This window comes from Pipistrellus hanaki (assembly GCF_964339955.1).
Source record: "Pipistrellus hanaki genome assembly, chromosome: 2".
NCBI classification, from domain to species: Eukaryota; Metazoa; Chordata; class Mammalia; order Chiroptera; family Vespertilionidae; genus Pipistrellus; species Pipistrellus hanaki.
Window position 1 is genome coordinate 199,674,116 of NC_140504.1, and position 23,622 is coordinate 199,697,737.

The 23,622-nt window shown below is 56.2% G+C and overlaps 1 protein-coding gene across 1 annotated transcript; it reads left to right on the forward strand.

Annotated features, from left to right (window-relative positions):
• The first annotated feature begins 577 nt into the window (after positions 1-577).
• Positions 578-23,031, forward strand: SSU72 (SSU72 homolog, RNA polymerase II CTD phosphatase). Its single transcript, XM_084872659.1, has 5 exons — positions 578-977; positions 10,715-10,858; positions 20,399-20,538; positions 20,722-20,840; positions 22,748-23,031. Exons 1-5 carry the CDS (start codon positions 799-801, stop codon positions 22,847-22,849), a joined length of 684 nt encoding a protein of 227 aa, XP_084728785.1. The 5' UTR covers positions 578-798; the 3' UTR covers positions 22,850-23,031.
• Positions 23,032-23,622: the final 591 nt, after the last annotated feature.

Sequence of the window (23,622 nt, forward strand, 5' to 3'; positions counted from 1 at the left end):
GGAACAGCCATAGCCAGCCCGGTTGCGGTTTCCGCCCGGAGGAAAATGGAGGAAGTACATTCGAGAGCGGAAGAGGAAGTTAAGGACAGGGCCAGCCACCACGTGGAGCTGGTCCTGACCCAGAGCCGTCCCCGCGGGGTTCTCCCGACGGCGGGGGTACGAGAGCTCCTCCCGCGGCTCTGTCTCGGTCAGAGGCTCCGTCATAAGTGCTGACACTGACGCCGTCTAGGCTTCCTCTCTCCAGACCCGCCCAAGACGTTATTCAGTGTGACACTCTGCAGGGTTCCCGCGGGAGGGCGACGGAAGGCCGTGGCGCCCGTCCCGGAGAGGCGCGGGCAGCGGAGGGAGGGCGGGGAGGCTCTGGGGTTGGCCGAACGCTAGCGCCCCGGCGGGAGAGCGAGAACCCGGGGCCCAAAGGGTTTCTGGGGCGCGGAGATCCGCGCTGAGAAGCGCCAGGTCGCGACCAGCAGCCCCCGACGCCTGTCTGGGCCGGCGTAGCGTCACTGCCAGCGACGGCGGCGGGACGTTCGCGACGCCTGACGTCACTCTCAGCGACGGCGGCGCAGCCTCGTGACGTCAGCACGCCGACGCGGTCGGTGGGCTGCTCCTGTGAGGAACGCGGGCCTTGGCTGCGCCCCCTCGGAGTAGAGGCGAACTCGCCTGCCCGGCGCCCGTCGGTGGGCCTCCCTCCGCCCGCTGCCCGGTTTCAGGTCGCGCGGGGAGGCCTGCGGGGCGCCGTGTGTTCTCCCGCGCCGCGCCTCCCGACGCGGTACGTCGTCGGCGCCGCTGCTTGGCGTCATGACTTCCGGGGGCCGCGGCCGCCATCTTGCTCGCGCGGAAGAGCCGCGCCTGGGTGGGAGTCCCGAGCCGGAGGGAGCGGACGGCGAGGCCACCGCCATGCCGTCGTCGCCGCTGCGGGTGGCGGTGGTCTGCTCGAGCAACCAGAACCGGAGCATGGAGGCGCACAACATCCTTAGGTAGGCGGGCCTGCGCCCTAGCCCAGCGCCCCGTCCCCCGGCCGACCCGCTCCGGCCCGAGCTGGCGAAGGCTGCCTCCGCTCTCCCCGGCCCGGCGGTCCCTGAAGGAAGCCCGGCCCGGGCTCCCTGGCTCCGGGGCCGAGCGCTGCGAGGAGCGGAGGTCTCGGCCGGCCGCGCGGTGCCCCCACGTGTGCCTACCTTCGCGGGAAAATCCAGGTTCTAAGTTACAACGTTCCCGCGGCCCCGGAACCTCAGCGCTCCTGGGAGACCCGGAAGGCTGGTGCTCCGGGCGCCGACGCCGGGTTAGGGTCTAGGTAGAGACGGCAGTGTCTGGCGACTGTCCCCAGGGCGAATCGCCATTTATCAAATCTGTTGGGAAACCTGCAGGACATAACCTCGGGACAAGAAGAGGCTAAGAAAAAAAAAAAAAAAGGGAAATGGCCTGTTTTGTCAACGTCAGGAGTTTGTGTGTTTGCTTCTGGCCACACGTTCCAATCTCACGTAAAAAACCCTCCCCAACCCCCTTGAAAGGCTCCAGGCGGTGGTCTCTAGAGGGCAGTCGAGTTGGACCTTCGCGTTTCTATTTCAGTACTAACTCCTCTTCGGGGACCTGTATGTCTTTTTTTTTTTTTTTTAAATTTCTTTATTGATTAAGGTATAACATATTTGTCCTAACCCCCCCCCCCCCATTATCCTTGACCACTGATTAGGCTCATATGTGTGCACACAAGTCCTTTGGTTGATCTCTCCCTTTTATCCCCACCCTCCAACAGTCTGACCCATGGCTCCTTATCTCTGGGTCTGTTCTTGCTCATCAGTTTATGTTGTTCACCATTTCCCCCAGATGAATGAGATCATGTCCTACTGGAAATATAAGAATCAAAAATGAGACAAGCAATAATCATTATGCTGAAAGGCATATGAATCAGTCTGTAGTGAGTTTCTTTCTGGGCCACCAGTTCTTTGAGACCCAATTCCAGTGTCAAACAGTTCCTTATGTGTACATGTCAGCAATGATACTTTAGTTCTGGGTGGTGGGCAAATGGTGGTACCTGTATGTCTTTAGTGAAAGTTTATTCCTGCTTGACAGGTTTTTTTTTTCCTCGATCACTCAAATTATTGCTCAAGTTTGGAGCTGTGGGGACCAGGGGTTTTCTCTGGATCCCGGTTGAGCCCAAACATCCAGACATAAATAAAAGCCCGCCACTGACAGTAAAACAAAATTGAAACTGCCTTTTCTCCAGCATTCCTATGTGTGGATGTTAAAGGACAGCAGTGTCCGGCTGCTGCTGTCAGTCCTGCTTGACTCCTGAGTAACTTGGGAAGAGTAGAGTCCACACACACAGGTTTCCCCATCGAAGCTGGAAGTGTCCGGTGGCCAGGATCTGCTAATTAGGAGTTTGATTCTTCCCAACCAACATCGGCCACACTGTCCACAGTACTCACTTAATGTCATTTGTGGGTAGTGTGTGAAATGCTTCGAACGTGAGAAATCTGCAGGTGATATTTAAACTGTAAAGTTATTTTAAAACTAGAAATACGCTAGAATTCCTTTGTGCTGGGTCACACCCCCAAACTGCATTCTGTCTTTTAGCATTAAAAGTTGGGTAAATTTAAGCAGCAGAATGCAGCATTCACACTCCTGGAAAATTACTCAATCTAATGTTTTTATTTTTTTTTAATGTTTTTTTTGAATATATTTTATTGATTTTGTACAGAGAGGAAGGGAGAAAGATAAGAGGAAGGGAGAAAGAGAGTTAGAAACATCGATGAGAGAGAAACATCGATCAGCTGCCTCTTGCACACCCCCTGCTGGGGATATGCCCACAACCAAGGTACATGCCCTTGACCGGAATCGAACCCGGGTCCCTTCAGTCCCCAAGCCGATGTTCTATATCCATTGAGCCAAACTGGTTTTGGCTCAATTTAATGTTTTTAATTATAACAACAGGTGCTGTGGAGACCACCTCATCCTGCTGGTTCTGGCTGGTGATCCTTTATTTAAGTCCTTCTGCTTTTAAGTATTTGTGTAATAAAGTTGGGATGAAATCTTAAAAAAGAAAATGTCTTCCCAAAATCGGTGTGGCTCAGTGGATAGAGCGTCGGCCTGCGGACTGAAAGGTCCCAGGTTTGATTCCGGTCAAGGGCATGTACCTTGGTTGCGGGCACATCCCCAGTAGAGGGTGTGCAAGAGGCAGCTGATCGATGATTCTCTCTCATCGATGTTTCTAACTCTCTATTTCTCTCTGTAAAAAAAATCCATAAAATATATTTTAAAAAAGAAAAGGAAAAGTCTTAAAAATTCTCTGCAGCAACTTTGTTCGTGAAATCAGTTTCAAAGTCATGCCTGTCTGATGTCCTGGGCTGGTCCTATAAGCTCAGTTGGTTAATGCATCAGCCAGATAACACCAAGGTTGTGGGTTTGACCCCACGTCAGGGCACATACAAGGAGCAACCAATGAGTGCATATGTAAGGGGAACAACAGATTGATACACAACCCCCCACCCCCTTCCCCTCTCTGAAATCAACAAATAAAAGAGATAGCAAGTTCTTAAAAGCTCACAGTGGTGGGAGCCAGTACAGCACTGGGTCTCCGGTGGAAAGGGGGGCAAAAAGAGCCAGAGCAGGAATTCTTTTTTGTGCTTTTACCCAGTTTACTAGCTTTTTTTTTTTTTTTTTTTAATATATTTTATTGATTTTTTACAGAGAGGAAGGGAGAGAGATAGAGAGCCAGAAATGTCAATGAGAGAGAAACATCGACCAGCTGCCTCCTGCACACCCCCCACCGGGGATGTGCCCACAACCAATGTACATGCTCTTGACCGGAATCGAACCCGGGACCTTTCAGTCCGCAGACCGACGCTCTACCACTGAGCCAAACCGGCTTCGGCATGTAAGGCTATTTAGACATGGCTCTTTATTTTCTAAAATGCCTATTTTGGGATGTGTTTTCCTTTGTTAAAAAAGTCTGCAAAATTCTCACTGAAGAAAATATGGAAGATGAAGATCACTCAAAATACCATTTTTCTAAGTCTAACCTACCCTTTAAGGGAGATCAGAATGAAGCTCTGTAACCTCTTCACATCATGTTGTGAACGTGGTCTGATTGCAGTACTCATTTCTGTGTTTTTTTAAAATTATTATTTCTTTATTTGAGAGAAACCTCGATCTGTTGTTCTGCTTCTTTATACATTCGTTGGTTGCTTCTTGTATGTGCCCTGACCAGGAATCAAGTCCTTGGTGTATCTGGACGACACTAACCAACTGAGGGATTTGTCCTGGGTCACTTTCGTTTGGGTGCATTTTAACACCTGTTCCTGTGGTGACAGTCAGTGAGCAGTCGGGAACCTGCGGTCCAGGAGTCCAGAGGGACCCTGGCAGGTGCCTTGTAGCCAGTCTCCCATTGGTGGACATTGGGGTGTCCTTGCTCTGTTTTGCAGTTATATAGTGTCCACATCCTTGTGCCATGTAAGTATCTGCACATTTTGTGGTGATGTCCTTGGCATAAATTCCAGGAGATGGAGTTGCTCAGTCAAAGGTTTTTGCCAGACTGCCTTCCAGAAAATGTCTATTTTTAAAATTCTTATTTCCTCACCATCTTTTCATGCTACCAGGGTAAAAGTATGAATCTCACTTTCCTTTATTTATTTATTTAAATATATTTTATTGATTTTTTACAGAGAGGAAGGGAGAGGGATAGAGAGTTAGAAACATTGATGAGAGAGAACCATCCATCAGCTGCCTCTTGCACATCTTCTATTGGGGATGTGCCCGCAACCAAGGTACATGTCCTTGACTGGAATCGAACCTGGGACCTTTCAGTCTGCAGGCCGACGCTCTATTCACTGAGCCAAACCTGTTTCGGTTCATCTTTATTTTTAAATTGCTTTGATATTGAACATTTTTTCATGTATTTCTCACTGTTGAAAAACTACTTACATCTTCATGTATTTGGATTGTTTACAGGGTTTTAAAGCATCTTCAGAAACCTACTGGAAGGTTTCTGTTACAATTAGAGCTTATGAAAGTCAGATTTAGACTTAGGCCTTAAAGGTGATGTTTGTGAAAAGCAAAGAAAAATGATGTGGTTGATGGGAAAAATCAAGAAAATTGTGTGTAGTCTGGTTATAAATACAAAAGAGTATGCATAGGAAAACAAATATCAAAAAGAATGTGGTTACCTGAACACTGCAGGTAGTCTATCAGTGAACCCTGTCTTATTTTATTTTTCCCTGTTGAAAATCAGCTTGGGCTGCATTCTTTTTTATGTCGAATGCAAGTAATAATGCGTGTTGGCACTTTCTAGAGCTAGTCAGAATGTTCCCTGGGGTGATCATTTTTATCTTTTCAGACTAAAATTTTTCAAATACCATTAAGGGGGGGGCGGCATTAGGTTTTTAAGGCGTTGGAAGACTTGTATGCTTCCATAGAGACTCCTGTCCTTTGTACCTTATGGATTAAGATTTCCCTTTAGAGCCAATTAATTTTTTGTTCCAAGCTACCCCCTGCGTGTAAGGGGATGTTGATTTTTGGAAGCTACATTTCTAATTGTACGTGTAGCAATTCAAAACAGATTTTACAGACAGGCCTCTGTGAGTTGCTGGACTGAGTTCTCTGTTCTCAGGCACAGCTCCTGGCGGTGTGGTTTGGGAAGACGGGCAGGGGCTGCAAACATGGGAGAAACCGGTGAGCCCATCTCCGGAGCTCCTCTCGCAGGTGCTGTCCCAGCCTCATCTGACTGCACTGGGCACCCTTAGATGCCCACCCTGACGGGAAGAGATGCCACCCAGAACAGGAAGCCCCAGCTGGTGGGACCCTAGGTGCTCCGGTCATGGTCATTGTAGATGTGACAACCAATACTCAAGGTGGGAAAACCTGGGTTGAAGGAGGGATCCAAGGGGTGGGGGTGGGGGGTGCCACAGTCAACTGAGGTCCAGCAGTTCTGCGATGTGGCTGGTGCTCTCACATCTTCACATCACGACCAGAGCCTGGGGGCCCCAAGCCACACGGGAGAGAAGGTGCTCGGACCTCCTCCCACAGGGGACACGTCTCAGGTCCCACCCCTGGCTCATCTTGGACATAGAGTGCTCCCACTCAGGGTGCCCAGAACCTCTGGTCTGAGCACAGTTACAGAAATGGCCTCTGTGGCTGCATCTTTGATGTCTCAGTTCTGAGAACTTAAAGGGAACAGGAAGCTGACTGGAAGCGATGTGGGACGGAGACCGGGTCTGAGGTCGGGTCCTGGGAAGGACAGGACCACGTCTACCTTCATGGGCTCCGAGGGGCTGCATGGTTTTGTCTTCAGAAGCAGGGCCGGGTGCAGAGTTCCGTTGGGAGGTGAACGTTGAGACCAGGCACGGGAACAGCTCCGGCGGCTGAGCCTTTCTCCCCTGCGTTCGGGTCCTCCGGCCTTTCCAGAGGACAGTCCCCCAGCAGGTGCATCAGGGGTGTGCGCCCCCGCCGGCGACTGCCTTCTCTTGGTGCTGGAAGGACGCGCACTGATGATTGTGGTGCGCTGTGTGGAGGGTCAGCCCCCAGTGGCCAGCAGAGCAAGGTGGGCTGGGAGAAGACGGGGTCCGGGAACGAGGCAGGCGGGGCCTCCAAGCAGGCCTCCAACCGGGCAGTCTATGGCACGTTTGTCACCAGTTCAGGGCACAGATCTGCTTAGAAGCCGCTCGGTTTCATTCTTGGCCCTGTGGGGTTCTGATAAGTGAGATCATAGAAAATGTTTATTGGAATGTGTTGCTAGTGAGAAGGTACATTTTATTGGAATGTCTACATTTCAGAAGTGTGTCTTCCCAGTCCTGGCCAGCTCACAGTGCAGTTGCAGGCAGCATGTCGGTGGGACAGCGTGGGCGCAGCTGGCTGTGTCCTGTGGGCGGGAGGCCACGGAGCTGGCGGTGGGGCTGAGGAGCAGTGCCTCCCACGGAGGGACACTGTCCTCACAGGCTGTGCTGTGCGCTCAGGAGGCGGAGGGCTGGGCTGTCTTACCAGAGCAGTGCTTCCCAGTGGGCCAGGCTCACACTGAGCACTGACCTCCTCACCATGCTTCTGGGTTCTCTTTAACGTTAGCATTTCCCTCAGGTATTGGAGAGCAGGGAAACGGCTCAGACCCCACATTTAGCATGGTCTCTGATAGGTTTTGTTTAAGAGAGAGAGAGAGGGAGGCATCGATCAGTTACCTTCCGCTTGTGTCCTACTAGGAATCAAACTCGCCGCCTTCTGGTGTACAGGACATGCCCCAACCCACTGCGCCACACCGGCCGGGGCAGATAGGTTCCTTAGGATTTTTATGCTCGTGAAGGTGTTCAGTAAATGCTTGTCTGGAAGGTTACATTAACATAGAAAATAGTTGGCCGTTGAAACAAAGCCTGTTGTCAGGAATTTTATTCTAGTCCGCAGTTCTCTTACGTAAGAAACAAATGGTCATGCTGCACGGCTGTCACGCAAGATGGGCTGTTAGGTCGTTGCACTAGCTCAGAAGAAACAGTGCTTCCCTGCTAATTAGCCTTTTGCCACTTGTGAGCATTTTGCTGGGGGAGGAACAAACGGCATCCGTCTTATTTTTAAACCTGTTTGGTGAAGATCAGAGTCTGCAGGGTGGTGAGGACAGCAGCAGGCAGTTCCTCCAGAGAAGCCAGCCAGCGGAGGGGCCTTGTCTGAGCGGCGGGGAAGGTGGGGTCCCGGTTACCTGGGGATGAGTTACTTTGGGGGATCAGGAAAGGAGAGTGTTCCATCGGACGGACACCCAGGGAAACCTGACGCGCTGAGTGCAGGAGACCGGCCTGCCAGGTGGTGTCCCCGCAGGTCAGACCCAGACGGCTGCAGCAGGTGGAGGGGAAGGACCAATGGGGGGGGGGGGGGTTCCCAGAAGCCTCTGGGCCTGCTCCTCACTGTCCTGTGTCCTGGATGTTTTGTTTATTTTCTCGTCCCCCCAGGATCTGAGGAGAGAGATTTGGGTCTGTTTTGACCACTGAGTGTCCCAGCAATGGTGAGCTTCAGGAAATACTGTGGAACCAAATGGAAGGTGAACCTGCGGCCAGAAGTGGTGGTTTCTCGTGTTTGAAAGGTCACCACTGGGGCTTCCTGACTCTCTCGTGTGGCTCGGATGCACTCGCTGGGTAGATAGTTGGTCCGTGATTTCAAGTGTGGCTGTGCTTAGGCTCAGTTTAATACATTCTTGGTTTTTTGTTGTCGCTTTTAGAGAAACATTGACTTGTTGTTCCACTTACTTATGCATTCATTGGTTGGTTCCTGCTCTGACGGGATTGAACCTGAACTTTGGTGAATCAGGACAATGTTCTAACCAAATGAGCTAACCAACCAGGGCCTAAGAAATTGTTTCTTAATTGATTTCAGAGAAGGGGGGGGCAATCAATGATGAGACCCATTGATTGGCTACCTCCTGTACACACCCCTACTGGGGATCGAGACCCCAACCCAGGCATGTGCCCAATCAGGAATCAAGCCGTGATCTCCTGGTTCATAGGTTGATGTTCAGTGACACAGAGCCACGCCAGCTGGGCTGGACTGTATTTCTTACTCCGACCCCAAAGATTCTCTGATCCCGTTTCCTCATTGCAGACTCGGCTGAGACACTGCAGGGTGCCTGCCAGACGCCCTCAGGTACGGCGTGCTTTGTTTTCCCGTGCACGTAAGTCGTGTATATGCACGCTGCACTGTAGTCAGTTGAAGTGTGCAGTAGCACTGTTTAAACCAACAGTGTCCATACCTTAGTAAAAACACTATTGCTAAAAAGTGCTCATCATCATCTTAGCCTGCTGGAAAATGGCACCCGAGCCCTGGCTGGTTTGACTCAGTGGATAGAGCGTCGTCACCCTGCGGACTGAAAGGTCCCAGGTTCGATTCTGGTCAGGGGCACATGCCAGGGTTGCGGGCTTGGTCCCAATAAAGGGCAGGCAGGAGGCAGCAGATCAATGATTATCTCTCATTGTTGATGTTTCTCTCTCCTTCTCCCTTCCTCTCTGAAAGCAATAAAAATATGTTTATAAATAAGAGGGCACCATAGACTTGTTCGACATAGGGTGGCCACGGGCCTTTAGCTTCAGGTCTGCATGCTGAGTGGAGTGTTTCTGTGTTTGGTGTCACCTGACTTGTTTAGCACTACCGCCAGAAGGCAGGGCTCATGAAAGACCTGCGGCTCTGGAGACAGAGGCAGAGTGGTCCAGGTACGTGCTGAAGCTCCCTCACACTTCGGGCCACTCCTGGCCACCAGCTTCCTGGCCACAGTGTTCTCTCCTGGTCAGTGCACCCCTTTAGCCTACGTGCTTCTCAGCGCTCAGTAGGACTCCCGGTCCTGGCTGCTCCCGCCACAGGGGCGACATTGCCTTCGGCTGGGCACAGGCCTCCGCTCCACACCTGTCCTTGGGGAGCTGTGAGTCGTGTGTGTGTGTGTGTGTGTGTGTGTGTGTGTGTCCGCAGCTAGAGAAGCAGCTCCCGGTCCCGTTGGTGCTGCGGCTTCTGGGCGCCCTGCTCTCCCATGAGTCCCTCTGCCTTCGGGAGGAGCCATGAGGGTTAATGGCCTCACGGTCTGCGGAGAGGGTAGGTCTGAGGAAGGTTCACGTTTCCCATTAAATAGCCAATAGGTCGCTGGAGCGTTGGCAGTGCCGTTAGGGATCCCCAGGGGAAGTGGCTGGAGGGGGCAGTTCCTGGGGGCAGTGGTCAGCTGTGAGGGCAGCTAGGGGAACGTGGCCTCCAGAGAAGCAGGTGCCGGCCAGCCTTGCGTGAGCGTGACCCCTGTCGGAGTCGAGCAGGTGAGGGCTCCTGGTGCTGCCTGGTTCTCACCGCTGTGGTTGAGGTGACCTTTGTCAGCTTTGGTGCTTTGACAAAAACCCTTTTTCTTGTACCTCACCTGGGTTGGCGAGGGGCAGGGCCGGGCCTGAGGAGGTGATGGCCATCTGCTCGGTGGCGGGGCCTGCTGCCTCTGGTCACAGCACAGGCTTGTAGCACCCTTACGCCTGGCCTCCCTTTCCGTCAGCGTTGGCTGTGGCATCAGCGGGGAGCGTCCCGCTGAGGTGCCTGGCCCTTGCTTAGTTGGTCATTCATCTGTTTCCCCGACCAGTTCTGGGGTTCAGTGCGCGTGCTGCCCCTCCCCTTTCTCAGTGGCAGAAAGTGCCCTGCTGTGTGGGTGGACCTGCAGAATCTGTCTGGGTGGTTGGGTGCTGCTGCCGCCCGTTGTGGGGCTGGTTGCAGGTGCCTACGGGGAAGGGTGGCTCCTAGAAGTGAGGGGTTGGGTGGAGGGGACACCGGCTTTCACAGCACCTTATCCAGCGGCTGCCCAGTCAGTCATCGGCCCCATCTGAGTGTGGCTTGTGTCCTGTTCGCCACCCAGCAGCCATCTGCCATGGCCCATTGCGCTCTGGACGCTGTTGGGGGTGCGGGGCGGGCGGCCCTGCATCTCCGTTATTTTCTGTTTTGTCTCCCCCCCCCCCTTTTCAATTCTGTTTATTTTTTAATTTTATTTTTAATTCCTTTCTTGATTAAGGTATTGCATATGTGTCCTTATTCCCCCTTTTACCCCCCATTGTCTGGTTTTTATGTGACATGCTACATGACTCTCTAAAAGTTGAATAAGGTGCTTAAAGTTAAGTATTTAAAAACGTGTTCTCGAACACCAGCAAGATGCTCATTCTATTTATTCCTATCGTGCCCCTGGCTTGTAGGGTCGTGTCTGGCCTAACCCAGCTGTGATCTCTGTCTCCTTTGTGTCTTTCAGCAAACGGGGATTCAGCGTCCGGTCCTTTGGAACAGGGACCCACGTGAAGCTTCCGGGGCCCGCGCCCGACAAGCCCAATGTTTACGATTTCAAAACGACCTATGATCAGATGTACAACGATCTCCTTAGGAAAGACAAGGAGCTGTATCCAGGCGGTCACCCTTTTCAGGACCCCCGGGGGGTGGTCTGTGGCACAGGCATCGCCTGACCCCGTGTCTGATCTGGGAGGCGGGTGGATCGTGGCTCCCGCCACGGCTGCGCTGGGTCCTCTCATCTCAGAGAACGAAGTGTGCGTTCCTGGTGCTGCTTGGACAGTGCAAGGGGTGGCACCCTGGGGGCCGTGGACACGGAGGGCACGCACACGGACACGTGAAGTCCATGGTGACAAGGTCACAATATTACAGATTAGAGGGGGGGACTGCAGGCTCCGGTGCTTTCCTCCCTGCAGGGCCGCCCGCTTTCCTTGCAGGCAGATGTGTGCCAGTGAGTGTGTGTCCTGACCCACCCCTGGTGCTTCTCTGGAAGGTCAGGTCCATAAAAGGCCTTGTTTGACAGCAAAGGACGCCTGTTAGTGATTTGAGGGAACTCTGCTTCACATCATTCACATCAGGCACAGACAACAGGCTGGACCTGCTCCTTCAGACTCAGGAAAGAAAAGATTTTGTGTTTTGTTTGTTTTTAGCTTAAATAGCAAACTTACTTTCTCACAGGTAGAGTGTAGGGATCCAGGATCGAAGTGCTGGCAGAGTTGGTCTCTCCAGAGGCCTCTCTCCTTAGCCGTCTTCTCTCTCTGTCCTCAGGTGGTTTTTTAGGAGAGGTACTTTTTAAACATAGTCTTTGTGAGTGTGGCACGGCTGTGTGTGGTTATGGTGATCGCTGCCGGGGTTTTGACCAGGCACCTACCACCCTGTGCTGCTGTGGACTCCTGGGCCTCCGTCACTGCATGTTGTGTGGCTCTCAGGTGGAGCCCAGCTGAATTTGGGTGAAAGGGATGTAGCACCAAACGGAACGCTTGGCCTCCATTTTGGCACAAGTGTTCTCTGTGCATCTGGATCCGTTAACCGGGGTGAGCCCTGCTCTCCTGCCAGGCTCCAGGCAGATGTGGGCGGGGCACTGGGACAGGAACAGGCACCTCCTGTCGGTGCTGCAGCAGGCAGTTGGGGGTCTGGGGGCCACGGTGGCTGCGACTGATCTGGGTGGCACCTGGAGCCAGTCCTCCTGGCGGTGCGCCAGGCAGACGGGAGCCCTCGCAGGTGGGTGGTGCGTGTTCTTGGGCCCTTTCTGAGAACCCCCGGTAGGGCCTGCGTTGGGGGAAGCTCCCCAAGTTTCTGGTGGTTTGTCCTCACCTGTGTCCCGTCTCCACTGCTCTACCCGCATTCCTGGGCCGAGAAGGGAGTCTGGACGCAGGCTCTCCGAGAGGCAGCCACTGGACAGTCTCCGGGTCCTTGGAGCTGAGAGGCCCTTCGCCTCGTTACCCAGGGTCCCTTTTCCCTGAATCGAGCTGGGTCTTAGCTCCAGGCTTCCGGGACCCTGGCTGGTTCTGAAGATGCTCTGTCAGCACCGTTCACGTTTAAGCTCACACCACGGGAGAAGCCAGGACGGGTGCTGTGCTTTCACTCCCAGATTCACAGAGGCCCTTCACAGCAGCCAGCAGCTGACATATTCTTCTTTTTATTTAAAAAAATATATTTTTAATTGATTTTCCACAGGAAGAGAGAGGGATAGAGAGTTAGAAACATCGATGAGAGAGAATCATCGATCAGCTGCCTCTTGCACACCCCCTACTGGGGATGTGCTCACAACCACGGTCCATGCCCTTGACCGGAATCAAACCTGGGACCTTTCAGTCCGCAGGCTCACGCTCTATCCACTGAGCCAAACCTGACTTGGCTGACACATTTTTAAAAGATGAAGTCCAGAGGGCTCTGAGCAGGAGGGTGATGTGCGTGTCTCTGATGGCTCAACAGGGGCAGGACCCACTCCTCAGAACTCGGTGTCCCCCGAAGCATCTGCTCCAAAGACAACTGCGTGCGTGTGCGTGTGCGTGTGTGTGTGTGTGTGTGTGTGTCCATGTGTGTCCGTCCGTCCCCGCCTCTGCTGTGTCAGGAAGCTGGGGGCGGGAGGCTGTGCCCACTGTCACCAACAGCACTTGTCTCCTGGCGACCCTGATAGGAAAGCCCCTTCCCTCTTGATTGCCCCCAAAGCTCTGGGCGGGAGGGGACACCCTTGTTGCTCTGTTGACCTCACTGGGGTGGGGTTTCTGTCTCCTGGGGTGTGGGAAGGTGGCGGAGCAACCTTGTGCTTGGTGCTCAGCAAGACTCAAGAGCAGCCCTTGACCAGTCATGGAGGGTATCTGCCCCAGAGATCACCAACACTGCAGACGCCCAGGGGGAGGGCGGAGTGGCAGCAGGGGGGTCGCCGTGGCAATACATACGAGAGGAGATACTTGATTAGCGATGGGACACGCGTCTGGCTGCAGGAGGCCTAGCGATTTGCTTGCTTCCTCATTTGCTCCTGATTGATGCAGCAGAGAGCAGAGCCCTGTCTGCCTGGGACGGAGTGCCTGGCTGTATTTGCGGAAGTGGCAGTTATAACCAGTAGGAAGCTAGAGAAATATTTTAAGCCGTAACATGGGGCAAATGCATTTTCTTTGTTGTCAATCCTCACCCACGGATATTTTTTCCGGTGATTTTTTGAAACTATATTTTACTGATTTTTTAGAGAGAGGAAGGGATAGGGATAGAGTTAGAAACATTGATGAGAGAGAAACATCGATCAGCTGCCTGCTGCACCCCACCCCCACCCCCACTGGGAATGTGCCCGCAACCAGGGTACATGTCTTTGACCAGAATTGAACCTGGGACCCTTCAGTCCACAGGCTGAAGCTCTATCCATTGAGCCAAACAGGTTAGGCATCCATTGATTTTTAGAGAGGGAGCGGGGAGAGAAAGAGACACATTGGTTGGTTGCCACCCACACTCACCCTGACTGGAGCTGGGGGTGGAACCTGTAGCCCAGATACAGGCCCTTGACCGGGAATTGAACCCAAGACTCTTCAGTGTGCAGGCCGGTGCTCTTTTTAAAAATATATATATATTTTATTGATTTTTTACAGAGAGGAAGAGAGAGGGATAGAGAGTTAGAAACATCGATCAGCTGCCTCTTGCACACCCCCTACCGGGGATGTGCCCACAACCAAGGTACATGCCCTTGACCGGAATTGAACCCGGGACCTCTCAGTCCGCAGGCCGACGCTCTATCCGCTGAGCCACACCGGTTTCGGCAAGGCCGGTGCTCTTAACCAGTGAGACATGCCGGCCCGGGTCAGCAAATGACTTCATGGAGAGCACGACAGGGTTCTGCAGGCGGCTCGCAGCTGCCCGTGCAGCCCGGTTCCTGCATGCACTGACCTCACGGTATTCCCAAGGCCTGGCCTCAGTGAGGTCTGGCCGATGTCCCATCAGGAGCCAAGGACTTGGTTAAACAGCAGGGTGGCTTTCTCCACCCACAGGAGCAGGAATGAGGTTAGCCACAGTTCATTACCACTTCCCCTGGGGGTTGTCTACTGATAGGCCAGGAAGCCTGCATTCACTGACCCTCCAGACGAAATCTCTTCTGAGTCCCGTTAACGGGAACTCTGTGGTGTGTGCCGTCTGCCCATCCAGAGGGCACCCGTGGCTCCCGTGCCTCTCGGCAGCTTCTAGAACATTGTTCCCGTCCCGGCTCTCCCAGCCCCGCACTGCGCACCTCTCAGTGGGTGCACTCTGGGCCGGCTGTGGCTGTGGGCGTGATGTGTCTCCTGGCCGCGGCCACACCAGCGGTCTGAGGTTCCCGTGTGGGGTGTGCATACAACGGTCTTTTCTTTCTGAGAAACAAGCCGAGTTGGTTCTGTCTCTTGTGTTTGATGACATCTTTGGCCTCAAACTTCGTTTTTAAGTCCACACTTCCCCCCCTTTACCTTAAAGTCTCTTCCCTTTGCCACGAATTGGCTGTGAATGCAGGCAGGCTTTTACTTGCTTTTTAAGGCACATGGGTCTGTAATTTACAACGCCGTTGTCCACCAAAAGGTTTCAGACAGCCCAGAGCCTCCTGACAGAGTGGCTTACTTAGTGTTTCCTGCGGGCACTCGTGTAGCTCCAGGGGTTTCCATTTTCCACACGAGCCTCCTCCCAGGGACTGGCAGCTCCCGCTGAGGAGTCCAGCTGAGCCCGGAGCGTCCCTGGAGAGCCGTTGGAGAAAAGATGGTACTTTCTCCCAGTGTAAGGATGACCAGCCTGTGGCTGCGTGGGCCCGCGGGGCCCGGAGGGAGGGGCTGGGCTGTTTGAAACCTTTGGTGGACAACGGCGTTGTAAACTACAGACCCATTTCCCTTAAGAGGCAAGTAAAAACCTGCCTGTGAGCATGTTAGTGGGTAGTGGGGTTTTAGCATGTGACCAGTTGTCCCTAAACGTGGATCTGAAATTGGAGTGTACCCCTTGCCTGAATCCTGACTGTGTCTGCATGTGTGTGGACAGCGTAGGAGCCCGTGTCCCGCATGCTTTTGTCTCCGGGTCTCCTGTAATGAATGAGTCACTGTTCTTCATCTCGTTCCATTGTCTTCTAGGCTTGGCTTATTCGTGTGTACCCGCTTCTTCACTGCACTCTTGTCCTGGGGAAAGGCTAAAATAAAAGTGACTTCTCGCACTGTAGGCCCACAGCCTCCTGACCTCCGTGCTGGGTGTGCAGTTCGTGGACACAGCAGCTCGAGGGGCCATGTCCCATCACTGTAGCTGCACCCACTGGCTGCTCAGAAACCGCTTGGGTCCCCTCAGCCATGTTCCCAGCGGGGCTGCTTTCTCGTGCTGTGCTAGGGGGTGTGAACGGCTGCCCGGTCCTCCCCAAGGCCGGCGCTCTGCTGGCGTCCCTGTCGCCCGCCTGGCCTGCGCGTGGGCATTGGGCTCCTTGCTTCCCGTCGCATCTCACCCTGGTCAGCAGCTGGTGTTAGTTTCTTAACAAGCTGAGCTGGGCCATGTGGGTCTGGACATAGCAGTGCCCTGCCACCCTTACTGCTGTGCATGCTTGCCCAGGCCTACGGGATGGACCTGCACCCACCCCCCTCCTGACACCAGGTGGGTGGAGAGTGGGCCGCATGACCTAAAGCCAGGGTGGTGTGGGCCGTTGCAGACCCAGCAGAGCTGGCCGCCCCTCCTGTCCCGGGCAGCGGGACAGCGCCTCTCTCAGGGGTTCCCACGTTCTCGCTTGTGCACCCTGCGTGCTTTGCAAAAGTTCCGTTGATTTCTGAAATGAGTTTGAGTTTATTTCCTCGTATTAAACGTGCTGGCTCAAAAGCTTTGTTGAGCAGATCTGAGTGTGGTTTGAGGCTCCCAGCTGCCCCCCAGCCCTTTGGGAGGTTCCCCAGCTTAACGTGCTCGTGGCCCTTCCTACTCTCCCTGCGTGCCAAGGGCACCCCACAGGCTCCAGAGGGCGATGGACTCCGGGTGCAGCTACCCGGCCGGCAGCCGCTGGGCCTGGCCTGCGGGAAACATCTTGTGTCCGAGCTGGTCCATGCCTTGCCAGGACAGTGTGGGTGGGACAGGCCCTCTGGGTGTCACCTGTATCCGTGACGGGAGGGAGGTGGGCTGCTTCTCTCGGTCATGGGAGAATTGGGAAGGAGAGGGTGCTGCCACTCCTCACCATGGGCCTGGGTGGGCTCCCCTGGTCCCACTGGTGTGCTTTTCCATGATTCACATGTTCTGAATCTGAGCTCCAGGAGGCCGTGGCCGTGGCCTGTGGCTTCTAACCAGCGTGGGGGGCTGGGGGTGGGGTTCCTGGGGGTGGGCTTCAGAGAAAGGGGGCCTGAGGGAGATGCCCGGCCGAGCAACTGGGGTGCCAGCCGACCTGGCCCTCCAGGCCAGAGCTCGTTGGCCACGGCCTGTTCGGGTGGGGCTGCTCACAGGCAGAGGCAGGGAGGTTGCCTCCAGGTCGTCATAAAATCTGACTCCGGGAGTTGTTCCCGAGACGCTGGGCAGCTCCACTGCTGAGGAGCGCCCGTCCCCTGTGCCCAAGTAGCTCCAGCTGCAGGGGAGGGGTCCCTGGACGGGCACACCGGGCAGCAGCCAGAGGGGCTGCAGACACCAGAGAAGGGGGAGGGGATCACTGGCCAGGAGTCTGCCCTCCTGGCTGGGGCTGCTGCTCCGGTGGCTGGAATTGGGCTTCTCCCCCGACTCAGGCCCTGCTGCCCTCGAAACAACGGCAGGGCCGGAGGAGGGGGTCGGCGGAACCTGGCTCTGGGCAGGCACGGCCTCCCCTTCAGTATCAGCCCCGTCCAGTGCCTGAGCCACTGCCTTTGAGAAACCCCTGCCTCCCCTCCCCCAACCCCCCAGGACTTGGGCCCCACTTGAGAGTTTGTGCCTGTGCCTGACGTTTGTTTGATCAAGTTTAAGATCAGAAGTTAATTGGTGGACAGGATCCCAATGCAGAGCTGGCTCCCTGGCATGGCCCACCCTTAGGGAGTGTTGACCACAGAGGACTTGGGGTCACCTCCAAGGCTGAGGCACAAAGTGGGCACACCTGAGCTGGTGTGGGAGCATCTGGGGACCGAAAGAAGTCTGTGTCGACCGGGGTGCCCTGGGCTCATTGAGCGAGCATCTGCGAAGCGGCTCAGCCATCCTGTCTCCAGAGCCCGAACACGACCCGTCCAGCCAGGACCTGAGCAGGTGACCCCACTGGTGCATGGGGAGCGGGGATGGGGGTGAAGGTTCTGGCCCCTGGTGGTTAGGAGGGAGCATGGGGGGGGGGGGCTGTTTCACTCTAGTCTGTAGGGAAGGCTCAGCCAGGCCCAGCCCAGCCACAGGAGCGCCATGCTGGGGGGATAGGGGTGTAAATGCCCTGTGCAAGGCGCTGCCTGCCTGCTGGCCCCGAAGCCCCTTTGTGACCAGGTGCCGCCTGGCTTGGGCTGCTGTCCCCACCACGGCCTCCCCACTTGCTGAGGGGGGAGGGGGTCTTCCTGCCCCGTTAGTCCTGCTCCCGCTGCCCTTCCTTCCTGCCCTTGGGGTGCGGGGGAGGGGCTCAGTGAAGGTGGGGGCGGGCAGCCTGCTGCTAGGGCCTGGTCCTTCTCCGGTTCCTGCACACATTCCCTTGCTCTGGAGATGCTCACCCATCTCCAACCTCAGCCCCCCCCATCCCCGTGGGACCTCTGCTTTGAGCCGAGTGCCCACGGGGGCGTCTGGCCCAGCCCCCAGCTCCCGCTGCCCACGCGCTCCTGCTCCCACCCACCTGCACCATGGGCTTCAGCAAGCTTCCGGGGACGGCCATGGAGGCAGGAGAGGGGCCCTCAGAGCTATGGGTGCAAGCGCGGGGCCCCGTGTCAGGGAACACTCCCCCCTCCGTGCCCCCAGCAGGTGTCCAGGTCCATTAGAGCCAGTGCTCTGCCTGCTCCATCCTCCGTGGCTGGGGAAGCATTGGGGGCCTGGGGGGCCGAGTGTCACCAGGCTGTGCTCCTCTGGAGCCTGCAGGGGAGGGGAGGCCCGGCCTGGCCTAGCCCCAGGAGCGCCTGTGCTGAGGGGGTGGGGCTGTGACTAGAAACCTAAGTGCTTGCTGGGGGAGGGGCGGTCAGCCCTGTCCTGGTTCCCGGGCCGCCCTGGGCCTCGGGCTCCCTGTGTCTGCTGCTCCCGGCAGTGTCCTGGGGTCAGGGCTGTGTGAGGGGTAAAGGTGCGGGTGCAGGTCCAGCCGCTGCCTTGGCACGTGGGCGCTGCACTGCCAGGAGGCATCCTCGGCTGCGGAACAGACCCCTCCGGCTCTGGGTCTGCTCCACCCAGCAGTACCGCCCTCGGCCCCTCCCTCTGGCCCAGCTTAGCTCTGATTGGGGCTTTGTCATGGTGGCAGGCTCTGGCTATTCTGCACCCCTCTCCTGTCCCTGTGGTTTGAAGTGGGGTTCAGGAGGCCCTGGGTCTCGGGATTGAACCGGTGGGTTGTGGTTTTCTTGCTCAAGGGCTCGCGCGCGCAGCACCTCCTGCCCTTGGTCCTGCTTGGCTTGGCTCGGGCCATACCTCCCTGGAATTTGCCAGAAAATAGACCCGAAAGGCCATGTCTCATGAATGAGGGTCGGGGTCTGGTCCCCAACTAGGCCTTTCTGCTGAAGGCTGGCCAGTGAGCCTCGCCCTCCTCGTGGCATCGCCTGAGTGACAGGGCGGCCGCAGGTGGAGGGAGCTGTGCCAGTTCTCAGCCCTGACCTGAGCGCCATGGTCCTCCCGAGGGCCAGGCTGGTTGGGTGGCAGGTGAGGGGTGACCAGAGGCTGAGCCTCAGCCTCATACCCTCTCCTGGGCTTTGTTGCTGAGCCTGTGGGGTGGCAGGGCGTCAGCATGGCTGGGCACCAGGGCTAACGGTCTAGCATCGTTTTAAGTTAAAGCTGTTAGCCCTGGCTGGTTTGGCTCAGTGGATAGAGCTTCGGTCTGCGGACTGAAAGGTCCCAGGTTCGATTCCGGTCAAGGGCATGTACCTTGGTTGTGGGCACATCCCCAGTAGGGGGTGCAGGAGGCAGCTGATCGATGATTCTCTCTCATCGATGTTTCTAACTCTCTATCCCTCTCTCTTCCTCTTTGTAAAAAATCAATAAAATATATATTTTTTTAAAGAAACTGTTAGATAAGACACATTAATACATTGTGGGAGGAAGCTCGGAAGTACATTGTGAGTAATCTGAGTTAAGTAAATTGTCTGGGAGACATTGAACGTAGTTCCTGCATCAGCCAGTCTGTTTCAAATGGAATTGAAGGTCCAGAATGACCATGACAGGCCACGCCCTCTGCCTGGGGCCCCAGGGAGGTGCCTCCAGCTCGGGGGTCACCTCCTTCGGGGGATCTCACTGCGGGACCTGTGTGTCCTCTCTGAGCTCCCGGGCCCCTCCCACTGTCTTAGTGACCCGGCACCTTCCCTTTTGCTGCTGGGTTTCTGGAATCGCGCTGTGTTGCTGAGCCGGGCTGGGTGGCCTTAGGGTGAGCGCTGTCCTTGCTGACGGTTGGCTGAGCACAGGCACTGTGGAGCCAGCCAGTCAGGCAGCTGGCGGGGGGACGGGTGGCTGAGGTGGCAGGCCTCGGTCTCTGCTTCTGGACCGAGTGGTCTGGAAGCTGTGGCCTGGCCGGCCGAGGTGGGCAGGTTCCGACGCCGATCAGGGCAGCCGCCGCTTGCTTTGTCGTCTGCAAGGCCTGGGTGCTCCTGTCCTTGGCGCGTGGCGGCTCTGCCTGCAGACGCTGGCTCAGCTGACTTCACGACGGCTCCGCTAAAGTCCTGACTGGGGGGCTCAGTGGGTAGAATACTGGCCTCAGACTGAAGGATCCGGGTTTGATGCTGGTCAAGGGCACAAACGTTCGTTGCAGGCTTGATCCCAGGACCCAGTCTCTCACGTGGACCTTCTTGTCTCCCCTGCCTTTCCACTCTGAAAACCGATGGAAAAATACCATCTGGTGAGGAGTAACCAAAAGTAAAGTCCAGCCCTAACCTCTCTGGCTCAGTGGATAGACCATCCACTGGTTTGATCCCGGTCAAAGGCATGTACCTTGGTTGCAGGCACATCTCCAGTGGGGGGTGTGCAGGGGGCAGCTGATCGATGTTTCTGGCTCTCTCCCCCTCTCCTTTCCTCTCTGTAAAAAATCAATAAAAAATGTTTTTTTAAAAAGTAAAGTCAAAGTTCCTTAACCCGCGCCCAGCTACACGCAGAACGGCATCCTGCACATGTTGGACAGGAATAAGCGGATCAAGCCCCGGCCAGAGAGGTTCCAGAACTGCAAAGACCTGTTCGACCTCATCCTCACCTGTGAGGAGAGAGTGTACGACCAGGTGGTGGAAGGTGAGCCACGCCCTGGGCCCTGGCGTGTGCCCTTGGTCCCTCACACCCCTCCCCCGCCCCAGGGCCCACAGCCGGCGGGAGGGTGAGCTGGGGCCTGGTGTTGACTGGATCACAGCCATCTGGAGGAGGAGGCTTGGTGCTGGGCCACGGCAGGCAGGTGACCTGTCGTTTCTGGCCTCTCAGATCTGAACTCCAGGGAGCAGGAGACCTGCCAGCCCGTGCACGTGATCAACGTGGACATCCAGGACAACCACGAGGAGGCCACGCTGGGGGCCTTCCTCATCTGCGAGCTGTGCCAGTGCGTGAGTATCCGCCGCCCGCCTGCTCGGCCTCTGCCCGGCTCCTGGGGTGCCCACGGTGAGAGCTGGCACTGGCTCTGGGAAGTTGGCCTGGTGTGTGGATGGCAGGAGGAGTGGTGCTGGGGGCTCGCTGCCACGAAGCTGCCGGTGTCAGGGCTCTGCATCCCTTCACTCGCCGTTCCCGGCGGCTGGCCCCGTGGCCCCGGGCACCTCCCTGTGTGGGAAAGCCAGGGCGTGTGCAGCCAGCGCAGCTGTGCTCAGAGAAAGCGTTTCCCTTACGTGTGACAGAGCACCCACAGCCCTGGCTCTGCCCTGGTCCCGAGGTCTGGGAGCTGGTGTGAGTGGCAGAAACAGGAAGAAACATGGTTGGAGCACAGGCCTGCGCCTCAGGGTCACAGGTTTGATTCTCAGCTGCAGGAGGCGGCCCATCAGAGTCACTCATGTCAATGGCGCTCTCTCTCTCTCTCTCTCTCTCTCTCTCTCTCTCTCTCTCACTTGCCCCCTCCTCCCCACCCTCCCACCATATCTATAAGTCATTGGAGCCCGGCCAGCATGGCTCAGTGGATAGAGCATCAGGCTGGGGACTGAAGGGTCCCAGGTTCAATTCCAGTCAAGGGCATGTCCCCAAGTTGAAGGCTTGATCCCCAGTAGGGGGATGTGCAGGAGGCAGCTGATCAATGGTTCTCTCTCATCATTGATATATCTCTTTCTCCCTCTTCCTTCTATGAAATAAGATATTTTTTTAAAAATCAATGGAAGCCGAAACCAGTTTGGCTCAGTGGATAGAGCTTCGGCCTGCGGATTGAAGGGTCCCAGGTTCAATTCCAGTCAAGGGCATGTGCCTTGGTTGCGGACACATCCCCAGTAGGGGTGTGCGGGAGGCAGCTGGTCGATGTCTCTCTCATCGATGTTTCTAGCTCTCTAGCTCTCACCCTTCCTCTCTGTAAAAAGTCAATAAAATTGGTTTTTAAAAAAATCAATGCAAAATACATCCTTGGGTTAGGGTTAATTTTTTTAAAAAGCTTAACCAAGAAGTCTAGAGAGAGGTGGGCCCTGCTGGTTTGCTCTGAGGGGCCCAGCACAGCCTCCACCCAGGGGGCCTCATGGTGCGGTGTGGCTGCTGAAGCTCCAGCAGTTGTGTCCATGAGCCAGCTGTCGAGCAAGAGAAGGCTGCAGGGGAAGGTGCCCCAGAGGTCGTCCCAGAGGTCACACGTGTGACGGGTCACCCTGGCTAAAGCGGAGTTAGTGGGGCGGGGGTGGCGCTCTTCAGAGGCAGGCCTGGAGCCATCAGTGGGCTTGGCTGCAGCCCAGCTGGCCACTGGGGCTGACCCCTGGCAGCACCTGCTCCTCCTAGGGCAGTGGCTGTCCACCAGGCACAGCCCGTGTGCACACTCGCAGGCCTCACCACGGGAGGGACGTGGTGGCAGCCAGTGGAGACACACTGCAGGACGGTGTGCCCCCTCCCTCCTGGGGAGGACAGGGACTGCCCTCTGAGCCCGGTGACTCATTGCAGGTCCGTAGCTGCAATCCATGTGATTTTTTTCCACGTTTTTAAAAAATTGATTTCAGAGAGGAAGGAAGAGGGAAAGAGGAAACATCAATGATGAGAGAACCTTTGATTGGCTGCCTCCTGCACACCCCACACTGGGGATCAAGCCCCCAACGTGGACATGTGCCCTGACTGGGAATCGAACCTTAACCTCCTGGTTCATAGGTTGACGCTCAACCGCACGCCAGCCAGGCTCCATGGGACAGTGGATACATTGGGTAGCAGGCCCTGGTCTCAGAGCCCAACCCCCTCCCCCTGCACTCCCCCAGGGAGGGCCTAGGCCACCCGGCTGAGGAGGGAAAGCAGTGGTCAGCACCAGCTGGGCTGCGCCCCCTCCCGCTCAGACGCTGTCTGCCCGCAGATCCAGCACACGGAGGACATGGAGAACGACATCGAGGAGCTGCTGCAGGAGTTCGAGGAGAAGAGCGGCCGCACCTTCCTGCACACAGTCTGCTTCTACTGAGCCGCAGCCACGCCGGCCTCTGCTGCCTGTTGTTAATACTTGTTCCTTCCCACCCGTCTGGCCCGAGGGCTGCTGCCCGGGTGGCCCCTGCTCTGTACATAGTTTGGCCCCACAACTGTCAAGTTCGGTGTCCGCCCCAGTTACTAGTGTGAATTAAAGTGTTTTTCTTTTAGCAAAGCAAACACCGTGTAGTTTACTTCCCAATGTCTGTGGCCATTCTGTGTTCCCTCTCCTGCCTGGCTGGAGTGCACAGACACCTGGGAAAGAAAGCCTGCAGGTGTCCAGTGACAGGAGCTGCCGCCTCTGCTCTGGCCCGAGCGTGGCCGTCCCCCTGGCTCGCACGGGTCCCTCTGAGGAGGCAGAGCTGGTGCCGGTGCCTCGCACGGCCACTGTGGTTCTCTGATGGGCTCTGTGGCCTCAGTCCTGGGCCCGGCTTCCCAGCTCCCAGGAGTTTCTGTGGCCACTGGGCTGCCCCCCTCCCCCAAGGAGCCTGGCTTCCCAGTGACCCTCCGGGTTCAGGCAGCTGAGGAAAAGCTCCGGTCCTGCGGGAGGGTGCAGGCAGTGCAGCCACGTGTCCTGGGCTGTCCAGGCTGTGGAGGAGGGTGGGCTCTGACGCCTCCCCAGGCCCCAGCATCATGGGGCCCCCTGGCTGCCCAGACCAGGTGCCCGGGCTGACCCTCCGGTCGCCAGGCCAAAGCTGGTGCTGCCCAGCGGCAGGAGGGGGGGGGGGGGGGGAGATGGGCATTCAGCTGTCCTAGGCCCTGTGGCCATGG